The following is a 27,449-nucleotide window of genomic DNA, read 5'->3' on the forward strand; positions in this document are numbered from 1 at the left end:
GACAGCGGCTTAGATAAAAAAACAGAATCTCAAAACACATTTTTTTGTTTTGAGAAAAATGTTTAACTTTTAGATTTTGTAAAGGGACAAGTCAAAAAAAATACCCCGGTTGTCAAACATGTTTCTTTGTTTTTGTTAAAAAAACAAAAACGGTAAAAACGTCACGGTTGCCAAACGCTCCCTAACAAGTGGATTAATTGTTTTCTCATAGTGCATGTTCCAATTGGAAATGTAGTGATTTGAATAGTGTAGCTTATAATATTTTGTCCTCAAGTAATCAAAATGTATTCTTTCATTATATTAAGAAAAAATTTTCAAGATCCCAAAATATGGAACCAACAAGGGGGACATGTGAGGTGTCCACATCCTATTGCATAATGAGCTGGCCATCAATCAATGATGGTCAGCTCATTATACAATAGGAGGGGGACACATCGCATGTCCCCCTGTTGGTCCAATATTTTAGGTCCCTGTAGCAAAGCTTTTATATTAATGTGTCCTTTTGAGATCTTTGTTGGATGTGGCTACACATTCTTGATATTAATGTAATGGGTAAATTTTATTAAACCGCACATACATTGGGGCTTTTGGTGCTTAACCCCCAAAATTTTTAAACTTCCTCAAAGCTCCCCAAATAACTTTGAGAATTTCAAAAAAAGCATTCGGAAATGTTTTTATTTTGTTCACTTAATCCCCAATAATTGTTGTAGAGTGTTTATGTGATATTCTCTGTTTGGGAACTCAAAACATAATGTGAATCGGGTTAAGTAAAATAAAATAAAATGGGTTGGGTATTTTTGGAATTCCCCAGATAGTGAGGGTTTAATGAGCGTTTCAAAACCTTTGAGCGTTAATGCCAAATGTTCAATCTTGTTGGAAGTTTAGTGAAATTTATCCTACTAACATAATTGTAGATGTAAGAAGTATCATCTGATTCATTATCACCTTGTTAATGAAACTGAAAGCAAAAGCTAGCATTTTGTAATAACATCAAGTATCAACATTCTTCTTAATTTCTTTAGAATTCCATCTTTCAACTAGATTACATACATGCATAACCTTACGACTCCGTTATAAATTGTAGGATTAGGATGTGAAGCAAGTTGAAACAAAGAGTAAAGCATCAAATAAACTTAGATCACCTACCAAAAATTGGGGCTTTAGTAGGTATAGAATGGAATCATCTCAAATTGAATCATGCACATTTAATTATAGCCATGTATGCTTTCAACTAGTACTATAGTACTACTCACTTGGGGATCACTAGTGAAGGAACCTTACACATTAGTCAAAGCTGAAATCTTTTGACTCATGTTCACACATAAACCCCTATTGCATGCCTCCTATAGGTACATACATTAATATAACCCTTTGTGTCAACGACGAAGGATAAAGATCAGTTAAATTAGGAAATATTAATATGCTTATATGGCAGCTAATCATGACTAGAGATCACCATCTCCACACAATGCACTCGAGAACTGTTTCGTGCACTGGATGACAACTGATGTGGTTGGTAATTCTACGTAGACCTCGAAAGCCTCGTAGATACTGCGCGCGTACGTTTCTAAAGTTGGCATGTCTGCAAACCTAATCAAGAAAACAATTAGGCTAAAAGCATTAATGAGAGACAATATCCATGCTTCGTATAAATTCATGTGGAAGATGTTTTCCCATCCAATTGGTTTTGGGAGTTGCATTTATTATGAATATCCACTAAGCTTCACGTGCAATAATACTCTTTATTTTTTCAACAAATGTCATGAGTAATCCAATTCCATATTGTAAAAGTAAAATCCTACTAGTTTTCAAAAGGGTCAATTTCAGAAAACCCACAAGGTGTTTGCCCTGTTAGGACACAGTTCATACACTATCTCTTTTTGGCATAATAACAAACTCTCATTTGGTACTAATATTGGTTTGATATGATGAGCCAAGACCTGACCTGCTAAGCTAGGTCTTCCTTTGTTCTATCAGTTCTCCTCTTTTGGTTTGAAAGATTGGTCTGTTGCTAGCAGCCAAATCAGCTCTAAATTAAGCTGAATTCAGCCTTTCTACCATCGATGAAAGGCATTTGCCATCGATGACAAGAAGAGCTCATCGATGGTCAACATACGTCATCGATAATTTTGACTCCAAAGACTTTCATATGATCAACGGGCTTCTCAATCATCGATGGGGTCTTGACACCATTGATGGTCGAGAGCCACCATCTATGCACTCGAGAACTGTCCATGCACTGGATGACAACTGATGTGGTTGGTAATTCTACTTAGACCTTGAAAGCCTCATAGATCCTGCGCGCGTACATTTCTAAAGTTGGCATGTCTGCAAACCTAATCAAGAAAACAATTAGGCTAAAAGCATTAATGAGAGACAATCCATGGACGTAAGGTATACATTCATGTGGAAGATGTTTTCCCATCCAATTGGTTTTGGGAGTTGCATTTATTATGAATCCACTAAGCATCACATGCAATACTCTTTTTTTTTCTTCAACAAATGTCATGAGTAATCCAATTCCATATTTTAAAAGTAAAATCCTACTAGTTTTCAAAAGGGTCAATTTTAGAAAACCCACAAGATGTTTGTCTTGTTAGGACACAGTTCGTACAATATCTCTTTTTTGCATAATAATAAACTCTCATTTGGTACTAATATTGGTTTGATATGATGAGCCAAGACCTGACCTGCGAAGTTAGGCCTTCCTTTGCTCTATCTGTTCTCCTCTTTTGGTCCGAAAGATTGGTCTGTTGCTAGCAGCCAAATCGGCTCTACAGCTGAATTCAGCCTTTCTACCATCGATGAAAGGCATTTGCCATAGATGATAAAAAGAGCTCATCGATGGTTAACATACGTCATCGATAATTTTGACTCCAAAGACTTTCATATGATCGACGGGCTTCTCAATCATCAATGGTGTCATGGGGTCTTGACACCATCTATCATATATTTTCAGATTTAAGCACAGCTATTCGTTGTTTATAATATCTCCAATCTCTACCACGTTAAAAAATATCTCTTTCCTAACCCATTTAGGAGTTTATATTATTTTGAGAGAGAGAGAGAGAGAGAGAGAGAGAGAGAGAGAGAGAGAGAGAGAGAGAGAGAGTTCTAGGGTTTTAATTTGTGAAAGATCAAGTTGTTTGACCCTCAGAGCCTCGTTAAACTCTCACTCATCACGCAAAAACTTCTCCAGATCATTTTAGCTCAGGGAATTGCCCTTGGATTAATCTTCTTTACCATTCTTTATCATGATATGCTTATATTCTTTGTAGGATAGTTTGTCTAACAAAAGGGTTGTAAGATCTTTCTTGTATTCTGAGCTTTACTTGTTTATTTTAGTTTTACTTTGAACTTCTTTGATGGCATACTCAAGCCGGTTGAATTGAGAGTTGGGACTAGCTAGAGCTAGGAGTTACTCATTGTGGGAGTTAGATTAGACGACTGATTTTAGATGGATTTCAGGGTCCCGTCTTGTAAGTCTACTGAATTAAGTTTGTGATTCAAGTGAACTCTTTGCATAATGAGGAAGCTCATTCACAAGAAGAAATAGTAGACATTTGATTGTTATTCGAACCACTATAAAATCTTGTGTGTTCCTAGTTATTGTTTTTGGTGTTTGATTATATTACTTTATCGGTTTTATTTTATATATTATGCTGCATATTCTATATTTTTCCTGAAAAACGGCGACAATCCTATTCACAACCCCTTTAGGTTTGCATCTCATATCCAACATGCCTATTTTGAGATAACCTAAAAAATGGCAATATTGCCAAAATGTTTGCATTTTTCGGCATTTATTTTTTACCGAGCTTTTTGGGAGATGTTAATTGAAAAGGTCTTGAGGGTAAATTAAGTGACCTTCCCAAAATTTTTGAGAGTTATCTCAAAACGACAAAACTTCTTGAGGGTTTTTGTGAATTTTACTGCTTTCAAAATGCTATTGTATTAAAGAATTTTTAATCATTATATTATATCTTAAGTAGAAAAAATTTTATACCAAAATAACATTTTTCATATGGTTACGGAATAGTTTTCATAAATATGTTCAGAGCGCAACTAGAACAAAATTACCTATCACTAATGATTTTAATTTTCTGAATATTTCAACTTTACTGAGTTCAAAAGAAATTTACTTTTAGTCCCTAAAGGTGTTGGAATTATGTCTTTGATTATTTGTATAACTTCATGAGAATTAGATAGGATTAAAGATCTATCATGATTAGGAGATTGAGTCTCAATTAGGAGTTGGAATCATATTCTAATTATCAAGTTAGGTTAGAGATAGGGTTTTGATTATTCTTCTATTATTGGAGGAAAAACTAATTAAGCAGATGAGAGAGCCAATATTATTGTAATCTAGGGTTAGCAAAGGGCGTAACCTAATTCAAGAATATTGTGCGAGAGGTGAGGGTTTCGTAGTTTTTGTCCATGCAAAAGATTACATCATTGAGAGATGGTTTTGCGGTCTTTGTCCGTTCAAAAGATTGCAAGGAGAGGGCTTTGGAGAGAATATGAGAGTTATTATGTATGTAAGGTTGAGAGATTGAGAGACGAGAGTTGAGTGGTTCCTCTTGTAGTTCTCTCTGATACATAGTGGATTTCTCGTATTGTTAATTGTCCTGTGGACATAGGTCGAAGTTGGTCGACCGAACCACGTAAATCTCGGTGTTCTTTCTTCTTTATTGTGGTTGTTTTATATCTTGTTGATTGTGGGTTGACTTCAATGTTGCGCAGATCGTAGTAGGCATTGAGACTAAAATTCCCCAACAAAAGGAACATAGAAGTGCTATAGATCTGTGACCCTTTAATCTTTTTATCAAACTGGCTTAATATTCTAAAGGACCCTTTAATCTTTTTATCAAACTGGCTTAATATTCTAAAGGGAGGGTAGAGATTCTTACAACCTAACACTAGTCTAATCAAGATTAGCATTGTGTTGAACTCCTTTGAATATGGAAAGAGACTCATTTGCACAAAGTGTTGAAATATGATGTAATTCTACCCTCCTTCCACTCGTATACAGTGCCGTTAAGGAAATGGAAGCCCAGTTGGATTAATTAGTGTTAGGTGGCAAAGTTTCTAGAAAATGTTACTTATTTTCTTGGTCAATTGCCAATTAAACTAAAGTTGCAATCAGTTTAGTTAATTCGTAACTGTATATATTCTCTGTCAAACTTTTTGGAAGTATGTAATCTTTCAACCTTTCCTCTGGGACTTAAGGTTTCTTCAAGGAAAAGTGAGAACTTAGACCTTTTGGGTCCTTTCCCTATGAAATTATTTCCTTTGGTCTTTTTATTAGTATTAAAAAAGAAGCTATACATCTCATATAATATACCATAACTTTTAAGTACCAAGCATAAAATCTATGTTCTATTAGTGGATAATTCGCATTTTTGTATTAAGTACATGGCCGGGATTCCTAGTGATGAAGAAAAAAAAAACAAAAGAAATCTAATAAATGATTGTGTAATCTTGCAATAGTTGTACAACATAAATACCAATTATGTACCATGAAGCCATTACCGGCCCAGTGCTTAAGAAATGCTTTTGCAAAGTCAGTAATTAACTATTAATTATTACCATGACTTTTAACTTTATCTTATAACAGTTACTGATAAAGGACAAGAGAAACACATGCACATGCATAAAATTTACAAGATTTTTAGTTTCTTAGAAAGTTGCTTTTTGAGGAAACAAAACATGTACCAGTAAAGATTTTCGGAGATTGATTGACAAGGATCATATATCTTATGCAAAATTACCTGAATCACAAATCGAGCACAGCGAATCTAGAAAGAAAAGAAAAAAAACCCTTTACTTTCTCATCCTTGAAACTTTCAAAAGGACTCAATCCCCCCTCAAAAAAAAGTCTCGAAAGGACTCGCATAAAGGAAAACAAGCGCGTCGACTTTGTCGGCTACAGTAACAAATTAGTACTAATAGTATCTTTTAGATAGCTCATTAGCAATAATCTAATCTTATTCCTCCCGGTCGCACGAATCCCAAAGCCGATCATGTCCACAGAGGCTCCTCCCATAAACACCCCTGATTGCTCTCGTCAAGGAAGAAGCTCTCAGGCTCGACGAGAAAGCTCTGGGGGCTGCAGTCCATCGGGTTGTTGATCGACGACGGCGGAGCGCAGTTCTGAAGTTGCTGATGGTTCTGCTGAGAATTTGCCATTTCCATGCAGATGAGGGCGACTAGGTTCGCGTGCTGGGTCTGCATGTTGATGAGCTCCGCCTGCGCGCGTGCGAGGTCCGCCTGAAGCTCGTTCACCTGCTTCTGCAGCTGGCAGATTGCGCCCGCGCAGCCGTACACCGGGTCTCGGATCCGGGCATTCGCTTCGTACACCATGCTGCTGACCGCGTCCGCTCTCTGGTTCTCTGGTAGCTCCTGATCAAAGTCAAGACTAAAGAAATTTAGTGACCCGATTGAAAATTTTCACAAGACTACAGATTCATCAGAACCCTTCAGTACTTCAAAAAAATTTTGAGCTTAATTTCTGGTCTTGTTTGGTCTAGTGGAAAATTGAATGCGGGAATTTGCTGACATGTGACAACAAGTTACAGAAATAACACTGCTCAACCCCCTTTCCATCAGGACTAATATATAGCTTCTGTCAGGAACCAGAATTATTAGTGTGCTTGAGGAAAGCATCCTCGAAATTAAATAGCGTAATTTATTGTAAAAAACATGCAAATCTGAACATTTTTGGGACACTATCCATCTTAGTAATGCCTGCAAGAGGTGTGCACCTGCAGGAACTTGATGATGTTGCTGGCACCGAAGACGCGATGCGCCGTCGTGAATTTGAGCGGCTCAGTAGGCGGGAAATACGGGGCGAGGACGCATTTGTCGACGCATCTGCGACGGAGGATCTTGCAGGCGGCGCAGGGGCTGACGACGATCGACGGCGGAGGAGGAGAGGAGGTAGGAGAGGGAGAACCAGAGGATGAGGAGTTGCAGTTGAAAGTGGTTGTAGTGATAGTAGTATCCAAGCTTGACTCCATTTTAGAGAGGGGAAATTTGAGGAGTGAGTAATTAATAGGGGAAGGAGAATGATTTGGAGTTCAATGAGATGTGAGATCTGGGAATGAGCCAATATATATAGAGGATGAGGAGAGAGAAATAGAGGAGGGAAATGAATTGAAGAGGGGTATGAGGGTTCTGGTTAATTATATTCGGCTACATCCGTTTGAGGAGGAGTGGGGCGAGGGCTCGTTATGTTTTTGTTGGCTGTTGGCCTAATGATTTATATTAACGACTTATTATTTTTTGATATTAATTGATTAATTCCCATCATTCAATATTTTGAACTAACTAATTGTGGACTTTTGTCATATGAAAGGAGGTTCTTTCATACGATGAATATATGTAACCGGATAGTGATTACCAGTAGCGTAATTGTTGAATCTGTTGGTTTGAGTGTAGACCAAACCTGCAGGCGACGAGCTCAAAGTCGAGGCAAGATCCGGCGAGGTCGACGACGAGATCCGGCGAGGTTGACGACGAGGTCCGGCGAGCTCGAGCTCCAACTCAGGCGAGATAGAGATCCACGTAGGCGAGATACAGTCATGAACCAATTAAGTTCAGTTGATATTGAGTTTGATGAAGAAGTACGAGCGTTGATCCTTTTGTCTTCCCTACCAGAAAGCTAGAATGCTACCGTCACAGCTGTGTGTAGCTCGTCGGGAAGCAACAAGTTGAAGTTCGATGATGTTCGTGATCTGGTTCTCAGTGAGGAGATCCGACGGAGAGAGTCGGGTGAAGCTACAACCTCTTCAGTATTGCATACAGAATCAAGAGGTAGAAATTCAACCAGAGGAAATGGATCAAAGAACAAGAGGTCCAAATCCAAGAATCCCAGCAGCTCGAAGGCTATCGAGTGTTGGAAGTGTGGGAAAACCGGGCACTAAAAGAATCAGTGCAAGAGCGCACAGAAGAAGTGGGAGGCAACGACAGATGCAAATGTTGCTTCTACCTCAGGAGGAGATGATGCATGGATATGCTCTTTGGAGAGCAAGGAGGAGACTTGGGTGTTGGACTCTGGAGCATCATTCCATGCTACTTCTCCTAAAGAATTCCTCGAGAAGTATATCATCGAAAACCTTGGAAATGTATACCTTGGTGATGATCAATCGTGTGTCATTATTGGTAAATGTGTAGTGAAAATTAAGTTGAACGGGCTAGTATGTAAGCTGAAGGATGTCAGACATATTCCCGACCTGAAAAAGAACTTAATCTTAGTAAGACATCTGGCTAGTGAAGGCTACACTACGACTTTTCATGGTGGTGATTGGAGGATTTCAAAAGGTGCAATGATAATTGCCCGAGGCAAGAAGACTGGTACCCTATATATGACAGAAGGTGCACATTGTTTGATCTTAATTGTAGCAGGCGATGAGATTTCAAGGCTATGGCACCAGAGACTCGGTTATATGAGTGAGAAGGGGATAAAGATTATACACACAAAGGGAAAACTCCCAGGTTTACAATCAGTATAGATTGACATGTGTAAAGAATACATACTTGGAAAGCAGAAGAGAGTTAGCTTTCAGACAAGTGGCAGAACCCCTAGGAAAGAGAAGCTAGAGCTCGTTCACTCAGATGTTTGGAGACCAACCACCACGCCCGTCCATTGGTGGGAAACACTAGTTCGTGACTTTTATCGATGATCACTCTTGGAAAGTATGGGTCTACTTTCTGAAGCATAAGTCAGAAGTATTTGAGGCTTTCAGGAGATGGAAAGCTATGTCCGAGAATGAGACCGATCTGAGAATAAAGAAGCTCAGGACCGATAATGATGGTGACTATGAAGACATCGGGTTTAAGAAGTTCTGCTATGAGCACGGTATCAGAATAGAGAGAGCCGTACCCGACATGCCTCAACAAAATGGTATAGCTAAGCGGATGAACCGAACATTGACAGAGAGAGCCAAAAGCATTCGTATACAGTCAGGTCTATCAAAGCAGTTCTAGACAGAAGCAGTCAACACAGCAGCTTACTTGATCAACCGAGGTCCATCGGTTCTATTGGAGCACAGAATACCAGTGGAGGTATAGTGCGGAAAGGAGGTAGAACTCTCACATCTCAAAGTTTTCGGTTGTGTAGCTTATGTGTATATTAGTGATCAAGTCAGGAATAAGCTTGATCCTAAGTCCAAGAAATGCACTTTCATCGGCTATGGTGAAGATGAGTTCGACTACTGCATTTGGGACAATGAAAACAAGAAGGTGTAAGAGCAGAGATGTGACATTCAACGAGAAGGTGATGTACAAGGACATGCACAAGATAGATGACTCAGAGAGAGAGTCAACATTTGTAGATACAGATGATATCCCGAGTAACCTCTCAGAAGAACCCAATGCAGAAGGTCCTCAGCCAGAAGAGTTTGTTGAACAGAACAGTGCGCAGAGCCCGATGCACCAGCTCCGATATTGAGAAGGTCTACTCGTCCTCCTGTGCCTAATAACATACATGAATTATATGTTACTAACAGATATAGAGGAGCCTAAAAGCTTTGATGAAGCTTGTCATAGTGGAGATATGAGCAAGTGGGAGGTTGCCATAAAAGAAGAGATGAAATCTATGATCTCCAACTAGACATGGGAACTAGCTTAGTTGCCCATGGGGAAGAAGGCACATCACAACAAGTGAGTGTATCAAGTGAAAAAAGAACATGATGGTTCCAAAAGATACAGAGCCCGACAAGTTTCCAAAAGATTTCAACAGAAGATCCAAGGAAGTAAGAATCTAGCGGATATGTTGACAAAGGCAGTGACATTTCAGAAACTAGAATTGTGCGTAACTTCAGTTAGCATTCATGCATAGGTGACGAAGGCGGAGCCACACAGGAGGAGGTGTTTGTTGAGATAGCCTGCTGACGGCGGTTTGGTCTCCAAGTGGGAGATTGTTGGTTTGGGTATTGACCAAACCTGCAAGCGACGAGCTCAAAGTTGAGGCAAGATCCGGCGAGGTCGACGACGAGGTCCGGCGAGCTCGAGCTCCAACTTAGGCGAGATAGAGATCCACACAAGCGAGCGTGAGTGAGGACCAGGCAGGTGAGCTCGAGGAATTCCACAGTCAAGGTCGAGGAGTTGTGCAGGCAAGCTCGAATCGACTCAGGCGAGGTCGACAAAAGCGGGGTTGGCTCAGCTGAGCTCGAGCGCTCGTTTGAGTGCAGACAGGCTGTCGACAGTCCACCTAGGGTTTCCCTATAAAAGGGAAACCCAGAGCCCCCCTATTGCTTTTTCTACTCTCTCTCCTCGCGATCTCCAGACCCAAGCACCGACAGCTCCTCTTTCTCTCTTTGCTCTTTTTCTTTTCTCCAGCTCTCACGCGATTTGAGGGGGAATAAAAGAGAGAACTTAAGAGAGAGAGAGAGAGAGAGAGAGAGAGAGAGAGAGAGAGAGAGAGAGAGAGAGAGAGAGAGAGAGAGAGAGAGAGNTATATAGAGAGAGAGAGAGAGAGAGAGAGAGAGAGAGAGAGAGAGTTGGTATTTAAGAGAGGAAATTAACACAGTCACTACAGTGTTGGTATTGCATTTATTGAGAGATCTTAAGTTTGAAATCTGCTCTTGCATTGTAATTTCTTAGATTAATAAGAAATTAATAGTGTGGCTCCTGAGGACGTAAGCAAGTTTGTCGAATCTCGTTATATCTTGGTGTATTTTTCTCTATACTGTGTTTCTTGTTGTTTTAAGGGTTTAGCGTAGCCCCGAGTATATTCCCCAATAGAATCTATGAGTCGGTTTTTAAAGGAAGAAATGACATTAACTTCCAAGTAGTAAATTATACTGAAGCAAGCATTCACATAATTGATATGTATTGTTAATATTTGCTGACAAATCTGGCATTCAATTTGGATGACTCTAACAAATATCACGCATATGTTAAGATATATCGGGTCACACTCATGGTCAAGAGACAGTTATACATAGGGCATCGATTAATGAACATTAATGTCACTAATCATGCTTAATTGAGACACTTGCAATTCTATAGCATATAACAATTCTTAATGTCACAGTTAAAAGATCAAATGGTTGAAACATTGAATGACTCAAATATTGGTTAAGAATCCACCATGTATATGGTTAGGTCCAACGCAGTCTATAATTCCATACTACATATTGCCTAACTATTACCCAATAATAACAGTTGTCACTTACTATAAAGCCTATTAAAAAAATAACTATGTAATTTAATGAACACCTTTCTCCGTGAAATGTTCCACATCACTTTCATACGAACCTGTAATTTCCTCACTATACGACCCTCACTCGTTTCATTATCCCACTAATCACCATTTTCTTCTCTCTAATTGGGTTACAATCAATTAATATGCTGACTAAAGCTTTAATTTCGGTGAGAGGGACTCAAAGGGTTTAAAAGTCGACTCTCTTTCAATTGGTTTGCGTAAGCAAGGTTAGGGTCAAGTGTTGGTGAGAAGGCGGTCCGCTCGTTGGGCACGGGAAAGCAACGCATGCTAGGTCTCCACGATATTTGGGGACGTGACAAACGCACACCTCTCCAAACTCTAGGGTCAGGGTTTTGTTAGGCCTTTGTGTTATTTAGATATTAGTCCCTCAGATATTTTGCATTTTGTTGAGATTACTCGCCCGTTTGTGTTTAGGTGGGGTATTCCTTCTATTTCAATTTTATGGGGTGGAATTTCAATTATAAAATTCAAATTGATGTCTGGAATCACACAGCCAATAGGGGGGAGGTTGTCTACCGAGGGAGGATGATAAAGGATAAAGGGACCGACTCCCCCTCCGACTTTATGCCTAGCTCTGAGCGCACGGGGTGGACTGATGGCCTGCACACACAAGGAACGTCGGGGTACGGGGCGTGTTTCCCCCGTGGTACCTCCGACGGTCAAGTTAGAGGATGAGTTTGAGGGAGGTTTTGGAGAGAGTTCCTGGGTCATTGAGGTCTATGCAGGGTACATTCTCATTTTAGAATTTTTTTTTAGCAACTTGAAGAAAAGAATGACTTCTTAGTTGTTTTAGTTCAAGGTCCCAAAAAAGAGAGCGCTCCCCTGTCCCCTTCTTTTCCCTTTCTCTTTATAGGTTGTTGAGGATAGACACGTGGCTTCATCAGGGATCTGAGGACGATGGTGGGGGATGAGCTGGAGGCTGAGTCAGCAGTAGTCCTTTCACGTATCGGCTGGCGACTGAAGGAGATACTATTTTGAGATGATCTTGATAAGGCCCCAGGATTGATTGGATGGCGTATGGCCGAGAATACGGCGAGGTGCTGAGTCGCCCTTATCTTTACAGATGGGGGTTAGTGATTGGAGGGCGAGGCACTCGAGTACAGAAGGCGCCTCGATAACGTCCCAGGTTTGACAGATAAGGATAAAGGAAAGATAGGCTGACCGATCTAGCCACTCATTGCTTCACAGATGGCAGCTGGCGACTGGAGAAAAGGTCGTCTGAGCTCAGAGGGTGTCTTGATTACATCCCAAAAGTGACTTGGGAATAGAATGAGCCGTCTTTGTATTTAAGACTTCGTCAGAGTTTGAGACTTTTGATGTGACTGATCAATAGTGTGGTTGATTGATGTATATCTTGGAAATAGCTCAGTTGGATGACTCGGATTTTTATCTTCCCCAGCAGGATTGTGTTGGAAGGCGGGTCGTTCTCGTAACTTGTTGACTAGATAAGTGAGTCGTCAGGCCAGTCAGACAGCTCGGTAGACAGCCGAGCCGCCACTGGGGGAGTCGTCTCGATTGGGAATTGGGTGGACTCCCGAGTAGTCGCCTTAAGGGCGAAGGGCCGACTACTTCCGCGCTTCGTGTCGGCTAAAGCGTTTAACTTTTGGCTAGTCTTTTTAGCTGAGTCAATTTGAATTGTGACTCCATTAGGCTCATGGAGATAATCTTCTAATCATTTTTATTGATAAATGGTAGATTACCATAACAGTTATGATAGAGGCACAACCTTAGGCACACCACCAACCACACTCCCCTCTTGCTATAGTGCAGCGGCCCCACATGTGATTTTTCTTAAAAAAATTATATGTGGGGCTGCTGCACTGTAGCAAGAGGGAAGTATGGTTGGTGGTGTGCCTAAGAGTGTGCCTGTATTGCCTCCCTTTTTTAGGTCTTTTCTCTTTTTCCAAGTTGAAATAGGAGCTAGAGAGAATGAAAACCTATGCATGGCGAGCTGGGGCTACTCGTTGAAGTTGGTAACTACTCATCTATAGTTCGACACTGACCCAATCATGACTGACAGATTGGATGGATTTTGTAACCCAACCAAGGGGCTGTTTACAAACCATCTTGTCTGATTGTGGACCTAATGGAAATTTCAATAATGTTAGGGCCTAAATTGAAAATATGAAAGATTTGAACTACAAGTATCGAAATAACCCTAGTCCGTAGTCCGTTTCAGTTAGGTGCTATAGCTTTAACTTTTTCTACACACAAGGTGCTCAATTTCCCTTCATTGGAAAAGAGTACTAGAGAGACAGGGAGAGGGTAGATAGAAATGGAAAAATTCTTTTGTGTTCTCATATTTCCTACTCACTTGCCCAATATTTTTCCCCCCCTTTGATTTTGGCTGTTGCCGTGTGGACCAAACTCATCCATTGGAGATCTAGTGCTGGACCATTTGCTTACAGCTTTTACTCTTCAGTCAATCTTAAAGTAATTATTATGTGGGTTTCATCACAAGAATTTTTGTTGAGTAAATTATTAAGGTGACTACAGCTCGTGCTTGTATGAAATTAAGGTTACACGATGGAGTCAGCATTGCAATTCCTTTTCCATTTACGTCAAGAGTAGTTAGGAATTAAAGCCTATGGATGCTTAATTTGTATGTAAGGTTTTTTTTTGGTCAATGAAAATTTTTATTCATTCAACCATACGAAAATTTTTGTACATCATGATTCTCATAACATGAGAAAACCTATATATTTGACAGATCATACTCCATTTAAAAGCACGAGTTCGGAAAATTTTTTTTAGACAAATATACCCTTTTATAGTTTGAACTACCTTATCTATAATCAAATTCTAATTTTCAATGGTCAATATTACCCTTCACTATTTTGAATATTTTATTTATATCTTAATCTATCCTAATCATAATCATATCTTATCCTAATCCTATGTGAACCATGTTTAGCTTAACAATTTAAAAAAACTAATATTAATAAAATATATAAAACATAAAAATGATATTAGTTTGTTAAGATAAAGAAATTACAAGTAGATAACATATTATAATACATAAAGTATTGCAAAAAAACCATAAAAAGTTTTAAAACTGCAGAAAAGACCCTGAAAAGTTCAAAATTATAAAAATCATCCCAATGTCTCAAAACTTAAAATAAAAAACATGAAATTAAAAAATTAACATCAGTTTGCAAAGAATTTAAAATTTACAGTTAACACCTCAATGTCTCAAAAATTATAGAAACACCCTCAAAAGTTTAAATTACAGACAAGCACATTAAAATTCTAAAATTTTAAAACTTACAAACAACACAGATGAATTCAAGAGATTACCATGATACACCTAAAATTTTTGACATTTAAATTTAAATTTTTTAATTAACACCCTCAATATCTCAAAAATTATAGAAACACCTTCAAAAATTCAAATTATAAAAAGCTACCCTAAAATTCTAAAATTTATAAATAAAATAAGATGAATTCAAGATATTACCCTTAGACACCTAAAAAATTAAAATTTATCAAAATTAACCTCAAAATTTTTAAAAAAACTCCTTCAAAATTTAAAAATCGTAAAAAAAAACTCTAAATTTTCAAAAATTTTAACTAGCACACATCAAATTCGTCGATTGGTAGACCGCTGAAATTTAATATTTTTCAAAATTAATCTATAGTTTTAATAATTACAAAAAACACCCTCAAATTTTTAGAGTTATAAGAAATATACTAACTTTTAAAAAATTACCACCAACACATGAAACATAGAATTTACAACTACCAAACTTAAAAGTAATTTTTTTAAAAAACTCTTTCAAAATTTTAAAAATTATAAATCACACCTTCAAAGTTAAAAACCACAAAAATGGGCTAAAATTTTAAAACTTGGCATAAAAAAGTGTAATTGTTTGGTATTTTTCATATATATATTAAAATTTCTAATTTAGGGATTTACTATCTATTTTCAGCATCTAAGAATAGTCTAAGTTGATACTGGTAAACAAAAACAATAAGAATTGATTAAAAACATCCGGTTAATGGATAAAATTTTTAAAAATATTATATATTAAAAATTATCGGCACTATATAAATTAAAGTAATTTCATATAATTTTAGTAATAAGTTGGGGTAGCCAAAATACATTCGTAACATTAATTGATAGATGTTTAAATCCATAGAAATGATAAAACACTATAATATTATACCTTAGCATTAATTGATTTTAATTTAGAAACTTTAATCTTTGACGTTAATAATATTTATAGGGTAAAAGAATACAAGGAATTACATATGGAGAAACTATTAGAATATTTAGAGATAACTTTAAAAGAATTGAGTTATTTCCATTGCAAATGGGAAAGTGATGGAAATAAATCTAAAATTCAGAAAACGTCAATGAATCACTTGAATTGGCATTAACATAAGACATATCTATTAATGAAGCACTGAATGAGTTACATTAAAAAATAATTTAATAACTTTATCCTAATCAAAGAAAAAATCTCCATGGAAGACATAAGAAAAATTAGTAAGTATTCATAAATTCCATACTGTGTTCTTCAAATTAAATATTAATATTATAATCTAAGAGAAATTAGTAATGAATAATGCAGGTATTTATTTTAGATCTTTATGAAAAATGATAAGGATAGAGCAAAGGTAATATTATTGAAATAACAGAAATTCTTATTGGATGCACATCAGAAGAATTCATTTTAGAGGAAAATAAAGAGATAGCTTCTAATTTATTTAAGTAATAAATTAGGAACACAAAGAATTTTATATATATGAAATTAATATTTATTCTCATTGAAATAGAAAAAAAAATCAAAGTCTATATTTTGAGCAGTTTGTGTTGAACATCATAAGTACATTTGACTTGGCGGAAAGGGGCCAAATAGCAAATAACGCTCCGCAACCGAACTTCACCCCTAGGGGTAAAGGAAAAGCGCATGCGAACGCCGTGAACGCAAATCAAACGTTCGAGGTGCAGGCGCAACCGCAACAGCAGCAGCAAAAGGCGCCTCAACAACCAAGGTGGCAACAGCAGACCCCAAGGCCGAAAGCTTCGGAGACAAAGTTCCCGAAAGTTTATTCATTCAGAGAGGACGAAGTTCCTGGTATCTTCAAGTACCTCGTGGAGAATAATAAAATCAAATTGCCTTTTAAATTGGGTGTATCCCATTTAAACAAACATAAAAAAATAATCGGAATGTAAGAGTTTAAAGAAAAATATGAGCACAAACTGCCAAAAATACTTAATCATGATATTAAATCACATGCATTGCACGTGTGTAAAAACTAGTATACTAAAAAACATCACTCACACTCCAAAAATCTATTTACAGTGATAAAACTCATTCTCTATTTTCCGGAGCAGTAGAGCCATTGAGAATTAGTATCAACATATCAACTTTGATCTCCTTAACTGAGATTCTTTGGGTTCATCCAGATCTGATCGGAGACGAACAGTGGACTGGGACCTCTTCCAAGAAGACGCCAAAAGGGAAAGGTAAATCTTGTTATGGGGTGTCCGCTATTCTAGGAAGAGACGATGACAGAATTCCGGCATTCCCACTTTCTGAAGATGAGCAGGAAACATTTGCAACTCGGAGTGGGAATGAGTACCACTACAAATACCTATCTTGTATAATGAAGCATTAAAGGCCATCCTCTTAATCTTTTGCTTAAAACCCTTGCCTCTCAAACAGGTAGAGTATCATTCCAACATACAATTCCAATTGCAGGAACGCCATCTAAATTTGATCCATGACATGATCTTGTTCCAGACATTCATAGAGTATTTACATTCAAAGAAGAGATGGTCGCGGCTCTCTATTGCATCACCATTGCATAGATAACATGAATTTGCATTCAGTATCCCCATCATAGACAACCTGTCTTGTGTTAACAACCTGTTTTGAACAGCAAGCCGGAATGAGTACCACTACAAATACCCAGATGCTTCCGAGCAATTGGGTACCAACACTCCTCCTTCCAAGATATTGTCAGAACTGGGTATTGTAGCAGTTCCCCCGACGCCTGTGGCCACGGAAAGAGTCCAGCGGAAAGAAAAGGGGAAAGAGCCTTTACGCCAGGAGACTCAAAACCCGAGGCAGTCTCGATTCAATCATCCGATTGGAAGAGACAAACCGAGGAATGCGAGCTCTCCGCCCCATTTCGACATCATGGCGCAGTTGGCCAATATCCCGGCTAGGATAACCCTATATGAGTGTCTTGTGTTAACAACCTGTTTTGAACAGCAAGCCAACTTATGATAGAGTGTTTAGGGTAATTCAAACTATCCCAAACAGTATTATACCATGGAACTTTGAGGGAAGTTGGAGATAAAGCTGTATACAAAGCCGATGGTTTAACTTTAGAATTCTTATAGCAAGATCTAATGATAAGCTTTAGGTTATCAACCCCTCCAGTTAAAGCCAAGGCCTTATCCCTGATTTTCAGCATTTGTTTCCAAAGCCATGAATCATTTGCTTTAGCATTGACAGTCCAGATATCACTGTGCTTTAGATAAGTACCATGGATCCACTTGATCCATAGGAGCTCTTTATTCACATGAATATACTAGATATTCTTCAAAGCAGCAGCAAAATTCCAGAGTTTAGCAGAGAATATGCCTAAGCCACCAAATTTTTTCCCCTGACAGATTTTCTCCCATGCTACCAGAGAAAACTTTTGCTTATGATCAGTTCTTCCCCACAAAAAATCCCTATTCATTTCATCAATTCTCTGGAGAACTTTCATGGGCAGAATGTAGCTAGATGTCCAGTAAATTTGGACACCTAAAATCACACTTTTTATAACTTGTATTCTGCCTGCATAGGAGAGGTTCCTGGAAGACCATTTTTGAAATTGATTGGTAATCCTGTTGAGCAGAGGATTACAGTCCATATTTGATAGGGAGAGTGCCTTCAGTGAAATCCAACAAGTCATTTATAGAAGCATTAACCCTTTCATTCACACCCCCAAAGAAGATATGACATTTATTAGGATTAGCCTCAAGTCCAGAAGTTGCACTGAAATCTTGTAGACACTGCTGAAGCTTTTTAACTGATACCAGATCTCCCTTGCTAAAGAGTAATAGATCATCAGCAAAAATAAGATGAGTTATCTTGAGCCTTTTACATTTCGGATGGAATTTGAATTGTTTTTCATTGCTCAATAAATCCAAACTTCTAGAGAGATAATCCATGCCCAAGATAAAGAGATATGGGGATAAAGGGTCTCCCTGTCTCAGTCCCCTCTTGCCTTTGAAATATCCATGGAGTGATCCATTTAAAGAAATGGAATAAGAAGGGGAAGAAATACATGTCATAATCCAGTCTACCATCTTATTTGGGAAACTCAAACCAATCAGCAAATCTCTCATAAAATTCTAGTTGATGGTGTCAAATGCTTTTTTGATATCAATACTAAGCATTACTCTAGGGGAGATACATTTCCTGCTGTAATTCTTAATCAATTCATGTGCAAGCAGAATATTATTAGTGATTTGTGTTCCCTCCAAAAATGCACTTTGAGCTCCATTGACAAGAACCCCAATAACTGGTTTTATTCTATTCACCAAGATTTTTGAAATGATTTTATAAAGGACATTGCAGCAAGATATAGGCCTAAATTCAGATGGAGAAGTAGGACAGTTAACTTTTGGAATGAGTGAAATGACAGTAGAATTAACCATGCCTAACAGTTTCCCAGTTTTGAAGAATTCCCCTATAGCTTGAATAACTTCATCTCCAACAATGCTCCAGGCAGACTTGTAAAACTCAATATTATAGCCATCTGGCCCAGGGGTCTTGTTGTCTGACATGGAGAATATGACATCCTTTATTTCTTCCTTGGTAACAGGGGTAATTAAACCCCTAGCCTGAGAAGCATTTAAACATGGACCTGAATGAATAATGTCAATATTGGGTGGAGAAATATCAATAGATGTTCCTATGAGACCTTTGAAGTGAGAGATTAACTCATTAGCTATTCCATCACCATCAGTGATCCTCTGTCCCAAATTATCATATAAGAGCATAATCCTGTTATGGTGCCTGTCAGCCTTTATCCTAGAATGGAATAGATTTGTACATCTGTCTCCATGAACACTCCAGGAAATTCTAGCTTTTTGTTGAAGAAATGAAAGCTCACAATCTTGTAATCTGTTAAGGTTGGATATACACTCTTTTTCCTGTTTTATTAACATAGGACATAAAGGACTTGCTTGAAGGTTTTTTTGAATCTCTTCCAGAGCATATTTAGCATTAAGAACCTGCTCACAAATATTGTAGAAGTGCTTTTTATTAATGTCCCTCAGAGCAATCTTCAGCTTCTTCAATTTAGAGCAAACAGAAAACATAGTACAGCCATTTACTCTAGATTGCCAGGTGGATGCAACTGTGGGGATAAAACTGACATGTTTTGTCCACATTTTAAAAAATTTGAAAGACTTCTTTCCTTGCAAAATTTCCTCATTTATTGTAATAACACCAGGAGAATGATCAGAAAGGTTAGGAATAAGAAATTCAACCTGACTGGCATTGAGGTTTTGAATCCACTTGTCATTTACCAAGACTCTGTCTAATCTACTCCAGATCCTGAATTCTGAGTCTTGTTTGTTGTTCCAGGTATAGAAACACCCCAAAGATTTCAAGTGTGAGAGCTGACAGTCAAAAATAAATTCTCTGAAATCTGCTGTATCTGAATCTGAGAGCAAATTCCCTCTAATTTTCTCCTCATTGTTAATAATTGTGTTGAAGTCTCCACAAATGAGCCAAGGAATATCCCCTATAGACTGATGAACAGATCTTAATTCAGCCCATAAATCCTTCTCCACAAATGAGCCAAGGAATATCCCCTATAGACTGATGAACAGATCTTAATTCAGCCCATAAATCCTTTCTTGCTTCCAAATTATTAAAAACAGATCTTAATTCAGCCCATAAATCCTTTCTTGCTTCCAAATTATTAAAACCATATATTGAGGAAACCACACAATCTAAATTCCCATAAACAGATTTAACAGTGTAGGAGATATTTTGATCAGAGCAGCAAATAACTTGCATATCCAGAATCTTTGGATTCCAAAGAATCATAACTCTTGCTTTCCCTGGATTTCTCACATTTGATGTCCATTTCCAACCATTTGCAATTTTCTTGGCAATTTTTTGCAAATTTGCATCTTTTATTTTTGTTTCCAACAATGCTATAAAAGAGATGTGATAATTCCATAAATGATTCTTGACCATTTGTTGCTTAGAGGACTTATTAAGTCCCCTCACATTCCAAAAAGACAAATTCATTTAGCAAAAATCCCCTCTCCCCCTATCTACTTAAGAGGGATCCAAATCCAAAAACTCCAAATGAGAAAAAGCATTAGTAGGAGTAGATTTCTTCTTATTGTTACTTTGTGCTAGAGTCCAAGGCTTATTTGGTACTTGCTGTACATGCACACCATGCACGGGAATATTCTCTTTGAAGCCTAATTGACTGCTACTAGCTTGCATTGTCTTATCATCAAGTTGTTTTTCCTTTCCTTTATCAGATTGTTGAAGTATACCAGTCTCCATGGTATGCTGAAAATGCATAGGAAAATTCACCCACACCTCAGACCTTTGTAGATTTGAACCTGACAAAGGACTAGATAATTTCTTTCCAGCATCTAAAACATGCACATGATTATCAGCATCCTGCACATTATGTCCAGCTGGCCTTTGTATATTTGAATTCATAGCCCCTAACTTTGACAGTTCATTTTCAGCATCCAAAACATGCACAGGATTAACCTGCACATGTCCAGCTGAAACTTGCACATTATGTATAGCTGTAACATTTGTTTTTGGAATCCATTTTTGAACCCATGGAAATTTTTTGCAAAACTTGGTTTCATGCCCCACCAGTTTACACTGAGTGCACCATTTAGGCTTCAGCTCATATATCACTCTTTGATTAAATTTCTTTCTATCAGGGCCTTGTAAGATAATAAAATCAGGTAGATCTGCAGGCATAGTTACTTCTACAAGTACCCTTGCATAAGCTAATCTTTGCTTATTTGCCGTTAGTTTGTCAGTGGCAACAGGACGACCAATGACACTAACTATCTTACTGATAGTTTTAGCATTCCATAGATTTAGCTTAAGTGCTGGTAATTGAACCCAAACAGGGTAGATGCGCTCATTTATTTTCTCATAATCTTCTCCAATTGTCCAGTGCTTCAATGAGAGAGGACGAGATCTAAAGAACCATGGTCCATTTTCTAAAATCACATTCATTTCTTCCTTATTTTTAAATTTAAACAAGAAGATCCCAGGTTTAAGAAAACAGATTTCAGGAATAGCCAATTTAGACCATAATTTCTTGACATAGATCTCCATAGCCTTAAATTTGGCATTTAATCCAAGAACTTGTCCAACTAATGAGAACTGCCACATAGAAACCCCTTCATTCCATTCTTCATCATTAAATGTAACATTGTCTTTATTTTCTGGAGGCAAATAATCCAATACTAAGCCACTTCCAGTTTTTCTATTGTCAGCAAAACAACTGACCCAGCTTTTTTTGATTTCTTGGATAGGTTCATTTGAAATATTGGAAGACTTCAACGGGGGGAAATCAACATTCTCATTGAACTAATTTACTAAATTCACAGAGCAAGAATCTTTAGAATTTGCCACCACTGATTTCAATGGAATAGAAATTTCACCAATGATCCCAGGATTTACCTCCGGATTCATCACAGGATTAGAATTTTTAGCAGATCTTGAAACAGAATTTGAAGGAAGAAAAGATTCATATCTTAAAAAACCAGATCTAATACCATCTCCAGATTTAAAAGATGAGACGGGGACAGATTCAAGCACATCTTTAGAAGTCAAGGCTTTAGATCCAATATTTCTTACCGAATCTTGAGATGATTCCATCTCCACTTCATCAGCCTAAGAAACTTCAGAAATCAAAATCGAACTCGATCCTCCATTCCTCAAAGAATCAATCTGAGGCTGAATAGGATTTGTTGAGCTTAAAATATCAGCCAATAGCTTCTTCTTCTTTTCCCCTTTTGGGCATGTGGATCCCATTAATTCTTCATCATCTTCAAAGAAATTAGGATCAGCAGGAGATGACGAAATCATATTTGAAGATCTTAATCCAAATTCCATAATTTTTCCCCCTTTTCCCCCTTTTTTCACCATTTTCAAGGCGGGAGCGCAAGTTAGCAGGGAGATTTTCGCCTGCTAACATGCACTAGAGAACCGCCAAAAATTTTCCAATTTTGTATGTAAGTTTTGCCTTGTACAGAAAGGAATAATATCTTCAATATTTTTAGTCCAAAAATCAAGAACAATGGAGAAATATTCTCCTTTCACGGTGAGTATTAAAGAATTTAGAGAGCATAACTAATAGAAGATTATTTCTTAATAGGTTTAGGCGGTGGCATGTCTTTGTATGATTTTATTATTTGTGTTTAGATGTCTGAAACCTATGTATCATGAGTAGAATACAAGATTTTTCTTTCCGTATTTAGATATTCTCTATCCTAAATTATTCGTAGAAGTAATTCCAAGTAGTTGAACTTTAGAGCATCTCAAAGGGTTCTCTACAAATGTCTTTTAATCTAGGGGGAATTTTAAGGGAGGGGAAGGTTCTCCTCCAATGGTTCTCCCTTAAAAGTCCCCTTACCCCTTAATTATTCATATTTAAGTATTTTAATTTTATTGATTAGGATTTAATTAAATATGTGGTTCATTTATAAATGAATAAATAACTAAATATTAATAACTAAAAATAATTAATTAATTAATTTAAATTAAGAAATTACCTTATATACTCATTAAATTAATTAATCATATTAAAATTTAACAAATAATTAATTTATATAATAATTAATTTATATAAATCATGTTAAAAGTTAAATATCATTTTAAATTTAAATTTATATTAATAAAAATTATAATAAAAAATTATAAGGGGTGCATTTTAGAAAATATTAATCAATTTGAATTAACTATACATTAAATTAATTATATTATTTTAAATTAACTATACATTAACTAAATTTAATTAACTATAAATTAACTCCAAAACAAAATATATTAATATAAAATTATAAGTGGAAGGTTAAGTGACTTTAACCTTCTCCTTAATTTAGAAAGGAAGTTAAAAAGACTTGGGGTGAAGAGGATCCCCTTAAATCTCCATAAATTTAGCTAAGAAGCCAGATTTTTCCGGCCGGTTGGAGATGGTGTAAAGCCTCTTTCATCTCCTCTTTTTTCTTTTATGAAAAAAAAAAAATCTTTCGTTCTTCTTGTAAAGTTTAGCTGTAGATTGAGCTTTGCTACAGGGACCCAAAATATAGGACCAATAGGGGGGACAAGTGAGGTGTCCCCCTCCTATTGGTTTCCAGCATCTAAAACATGCACATGATTATCAGCATCCTGCACATTATGTCCAGCTGGCCTTTGTATATTTGAATTCATAGCCCCTAACTTTGACAGTTCATTTTCAGCATCCAAAACATGCACAGGATTAACCTGCACATGTCCAGCTGAAACTTGCACATTATGTATAGCTGTAACATTTGTTTTTGGAATCCATTTTTGAACCCATGGAAATTTTTTGCAAAACTTGGTTTCATGCCCCACCAGTTTACACTGAGTGCACCATTTAGGCTTCAGCTCATATATCACTCTTTGATTAAATTTCTTTCTATCAGGGCCTTGTAAGATAATAAAATCAGGTAGATCTGCAGGCATAGTTACTTCTACAAGTACCCTTGCATAAGCTAATCTTTGCTTATTTGCCGTTAGTTTGTCAGTGGCAACAGGACGACCAATGACACTAACTATCTTACTGATAGTTTTAGCATTCCATAGATTTAGCTTAAGTGCTGGTAATTGAACCCAAACAGGGTAGATGCGCTCATTTATTTTCTCATAATCTTCTCCAATTGTCCAGTGCTTCAATGAGAGAGGACGAGATCTAAAGAACCATGGTCCATTTTCTAAAATCACATTCATTTCTTCCTTATTTTTAAATTTAAACAAGAAGATCCCAGGTTTAAGAAAACAGATTTCAGGAATAGCCAATTTAGACCATAATTTCTTGACATAGATCTCCATAGCCTTAAATTTGGCATTTAATCCAAGAACTTGTCCAACTAATGAGAACTGCCACATAGAAACCCCTTCATTCCATTCTTCATCATTAAATGTAACATTGTCTTTATTTTCTGGAGGCAAATAATCCAATACTAAGCCACTTCCAGTTTTTCTATTGTCAGCAAAACAACTGACCCAGCTTTTTTTGATTTCTTGGATAGGTTCATTTGAAATATTGGAAGACTTCAACGGGGGGAAATCAACATTCTCATTGAACTAATTTACTAAATTCACAGAGCAAGAATCTTTAGAATTTGCCACCACTGATTTCAATGGAATAGAAATTTCACCAATGATCCCAGGATTTACCTCCGGATTCATCACAGGATTAGAATTTTTAGCAGATCTTGAAACAGAATTTGAAGGAAGAAAAGATTCATATCTTAAAAAACCAGATCTAATACCATCTCCAGATTTAAAAGATGAGACGGGGACAGATTCAAGCACATCTTTAGAAGTCAAGGCTTTAGATCCAATATTTCTTACCGAATCTTGAGATGATTCCATCTCCACTTCATCAGCCTAAGAAACTTCAGAAATCAAAATCGAACTCGATCCTCCATTCCTCAAAGAATCAATCTGAGGCTGAATAGGATTTGTTGAGCTTAAAATATCAGCCAATAGCTTCTTCTTCTTTTCCCCTTTTGGGCATGTGGATCCCATTAATTCTTCATCATCTTCAAAGAAATTAGGATCAGCAGGAGATGACGAAATCATATTTGAAGATCTTAATCCAAATTCCATAATTTTTCCCCCTTTTCCCCCTTTTTTCACCATTTTCAAGGCGGGAGCGCAAGTTAGCAGGGAGATTTTCGCCTGCTAACATGCACTAGAGAACCGCCAAAAATTTTCCAATTTTGTATGTAAGTTTTGCCTTGTACAGAAAGGAATAATATCTTCAATATTTTTAGTCCAAAAATCAAGAACAATGGAGAAATATTCTCCTTTCACGGTGAGTATTAAAGAATTTAGAGAGCATAACTAATAGAAGATTATTTCTTAATAGGTTTAGGCGGTGGCATGTCTTTGTATGATTTTATTATTTGTGTTTAGATGTCTGAAACCTATGTATCATGAGTAGAATACAAGATTTTTCTTTCCGTATTTAGATATTCTCTATCCTAAATTATTCGTAGAAGTAATTCCAAGTAGTTGAACTTTAGAGCATCTCAAAGGGTTCTCTACAAATGTCTTTTAATCTAGGGGGAATTTTAAGGGAGGGGAAGGTTCTCCTCCAATGGTTCTCCCTTAAAAGTCCCCTTACCCCTTAATTATTCATATTTAAGTATTTTAATTTTATTGATTAGGATTTAATTAAATATGTGGTTCATTTATAAATGAATAAATAACTAAATATTAATAACTAAAAATAATTAATTAATTAATTTAAATTAAGAAATTACCTTATATACTCATTAAATTAATTAATCATATTAAAATTTAACAAATAATTAATTTATATAATAATTAATTTATATAAATCATGTTAAAAGTTAAATATCATTTTAAATTTAAATTTATATTAATAAAAATTATAATAAAAAATTATAAGGGGTGCATTTTAGAAAATATTAATCAATTTGAATTAACTATACATTAAATTAATTATATTATTTTAAATTAACTATACATTAACTAAATTTAATTAACTATAAATTAACTCCAAAACAAGATATATTAGTTTAAAATTATAAGGGGAAGGTTAAGGGACTTTAACATTCCTCTTAATTTAGGGAGGATGTTAAGAGACTTGGGGTGAATGGGATCTTTTTTCGGTCTCTTGGAGCACAAACCATTTAAATCTCCAAAAATTTAACTAAGGGCAGGATTTTTCCAGCCCCTTGGAGATGCTTGTATAAGGTCTAAAACCATCTTCTTCTTCTTCTTCCTTTTTTTTAAAATAAAATACTGACTTTTTTCATGCTTTTATGACAGGTCTAATATAGCCAGTAATATACTACACTACAGTGCAACGAGACATGATTGTACAAAGAATGCAACAAGGAGACATGTGCGTTGAACTTTATAAGGTCTAAAACCATCATCATCATCATCTTCTTCTTCTTCTTCTTCTTCTTTTTTTTTTTAATAAAATACTGACTTTTTTCATGCTTTTATGACAGGTCTAATATAGCCAGTAATATACTACACTACAGTGCTATGAGACATGATTGTACAAAGAACTCAACAAGGAGACATGTGCGTGCAAGTACAGAATTTATTCATAAATGTCTATTTAGGACCAATTTGGTGTTGGAATTTTAGGGTGTTTCTGCTTATATTTTTTTTAATAAACAGTTAATATTGGTGTCTGGTAAAAGAGATAGTATGCCTATTGAAACTATTTTTATTTTAAGATAGTGCTTTTAGGAGCAACCTGAGATGCTCTTAAAAGTTACTTCTGATTTTCGTGCTTTATATACTATATACAGCCTTTAGATTTTGACAATATATTTTATTACGTACGGATAAATATGAAACTAAAATTATGTGTGTTTTGATAATTTTCATTTATAATGATGTTTAAGCACAGTTTTATCAAACACTTGAAATTATTTTTGGAAGTTATATTTTGATATATGATTACCAAATAGCTATTTTCATCAACTTATATAAGTTACTTCTATAAGCTGCTTATATAAACAACTTATTACGAGCTCCTTCGATACCTAATTGGCCTTACATTTACGTGGTTAGCATATAATCCATTAGATTAAGCATTTGGATGAAATAAATTGCCTAAATTGAGTAGAGCATCAATTTTAAAAATACCCAAAATATAGGAGTTTAACCTTTTCTCGTGGCCAAAATGCCTAGTAGAATGGAAGTGTTTAACATAATCCCATCTATAGCGGGCGAGGAGCGTTTCTAATTGCATACTCGTTATTGAACGACTCAGATTCAATGATTCATGATGCAGGAAAGAAATTTGTTATGATCCAAGAGTGCTAATTTTCTGGACAGGAAATTCCTTCTCCCAATTCAAAATCGTGTGTAAAGCTTAAAATTTCTGATTAAATTATGTTACGGACCGTATGTGCCGAATCGTCGCACATGAAAGGCCGAGATTAAACAATCCCACACGCATAATAAAC

The 27,449-nt window shown here is 36.5% G+C and overlaps 3 protein-coding genes across 3 annotated transcripts; all 3 read right to left on the reverse strand.

Moving 5' to 3' along the window:
• Window positions 5,806–7,069, reverse strand: LOC109849151 (LOB domain-containing protein 1). Its single transcript, XM_020418964.1, has 2 exons — window positions 6,765–7,069; window positions 5,806–6,402 (listed from the first exon to the last, which is right to left on the reverse strand). The coding sequence occupies exons 1-2, from the start codon at window positions 7,017–7,019 to the stop codon at window positions 6,022–6,024; spliced, it is 636 nt and encodes a 211-aa protein (XP_020274553.1). The 5' UTR covers window positions 7,020–7,069; the 3' UTR covers window positions 5,806–6,021.
• Window positions 20,533–22,119, reverse strand: LOC109846664. The gene is made up of 2 exons (XM_020415911.1): window positions 21,922–22,119; window positions 20,533–21,828 (listed from the first exon to the last, which is right to left on the reverse strand). Exons 1-2 carry the CDS (start codon window positions 22,117–22,119, stop codon window positions 20,533–20,535), a joined length of 1,494 nt encoding a protein of 497 aa, XP_020271500.1.
• LOC109846665 lies at window positions 23,587–24,861 on the reverse strand. The gene is made up of 2 exons (XM_020415912.1): window positions 24,664–24,861; window positions 23,587–24,570 (listed from the first exon to the last, which is right to left on the reverse strand). The coding sequence occupies exons 1-2, from the start codon at window positions 24,859–24,861 to the stop codon at window positions 23,587–23,589; spliced, it is 1,182 nt and encodes a 393-aa protein (XP_020271501.1).

Source organism: Asparagus officinalis, chromosome 7, assembly GCF_001876935.1.
Source record: "Asparagus officinalis chromosome 7, Aspof.V1, whole genome shotgun sequence".
Classification (NCBI taxonomy): domain Eukaryota; kingdom Viridiplantae; phylum Streptophyta; class Magnoliopsida; order Asparagales; family Asparagaceae; genus Asparagus; species Asparagus officinalis.

Bases quoted from the DNA above. Each gene is read 5' to 3' on its own strand.
- LOC109846665 (XM_020415912.1), bottom strand. From the start codon at position 24,861: ATGGAATCATCTCAAGATTCGGTAAGAAATATTGGATCTAAAGCCTTG. The intron at 24,571-24,663 runs GTAAATCCTGGG...TTAGTAAATTAG, and splicing joins ATCCTGTGATGAATCCGGAG to TTCAATGAGAATGTTGATTT.
- LOC109849151 (XM_020418964.1), bottom strand. From the start codon at position 7,019: ATGGAGTCAAGCTTGGATACTACTATCACTACAACCACTTTCAACTGC. The intron at 6,403-6,764 runs GTGCACACCTCT...GACTTTGATCAG, and splicing joins ACATCATCAAGTTCCTGCAG to GAGCTACCAGAGAACCAGAG.
- LOC109846664 (XM_020415911.1), bottom strand. From the start codon at position 22,119: ATGGAATCATCTCAAGATTCGGTAAGAAATATTGGATCTAAAGCCTTG. The intron at 21,829-21,921 runs GTAAATCCTGGG...TTAGTAAATTAG, and splicing joins ATCCTGTGATGAATCCGGAG to TTCAATGAGAATGTTGATTT.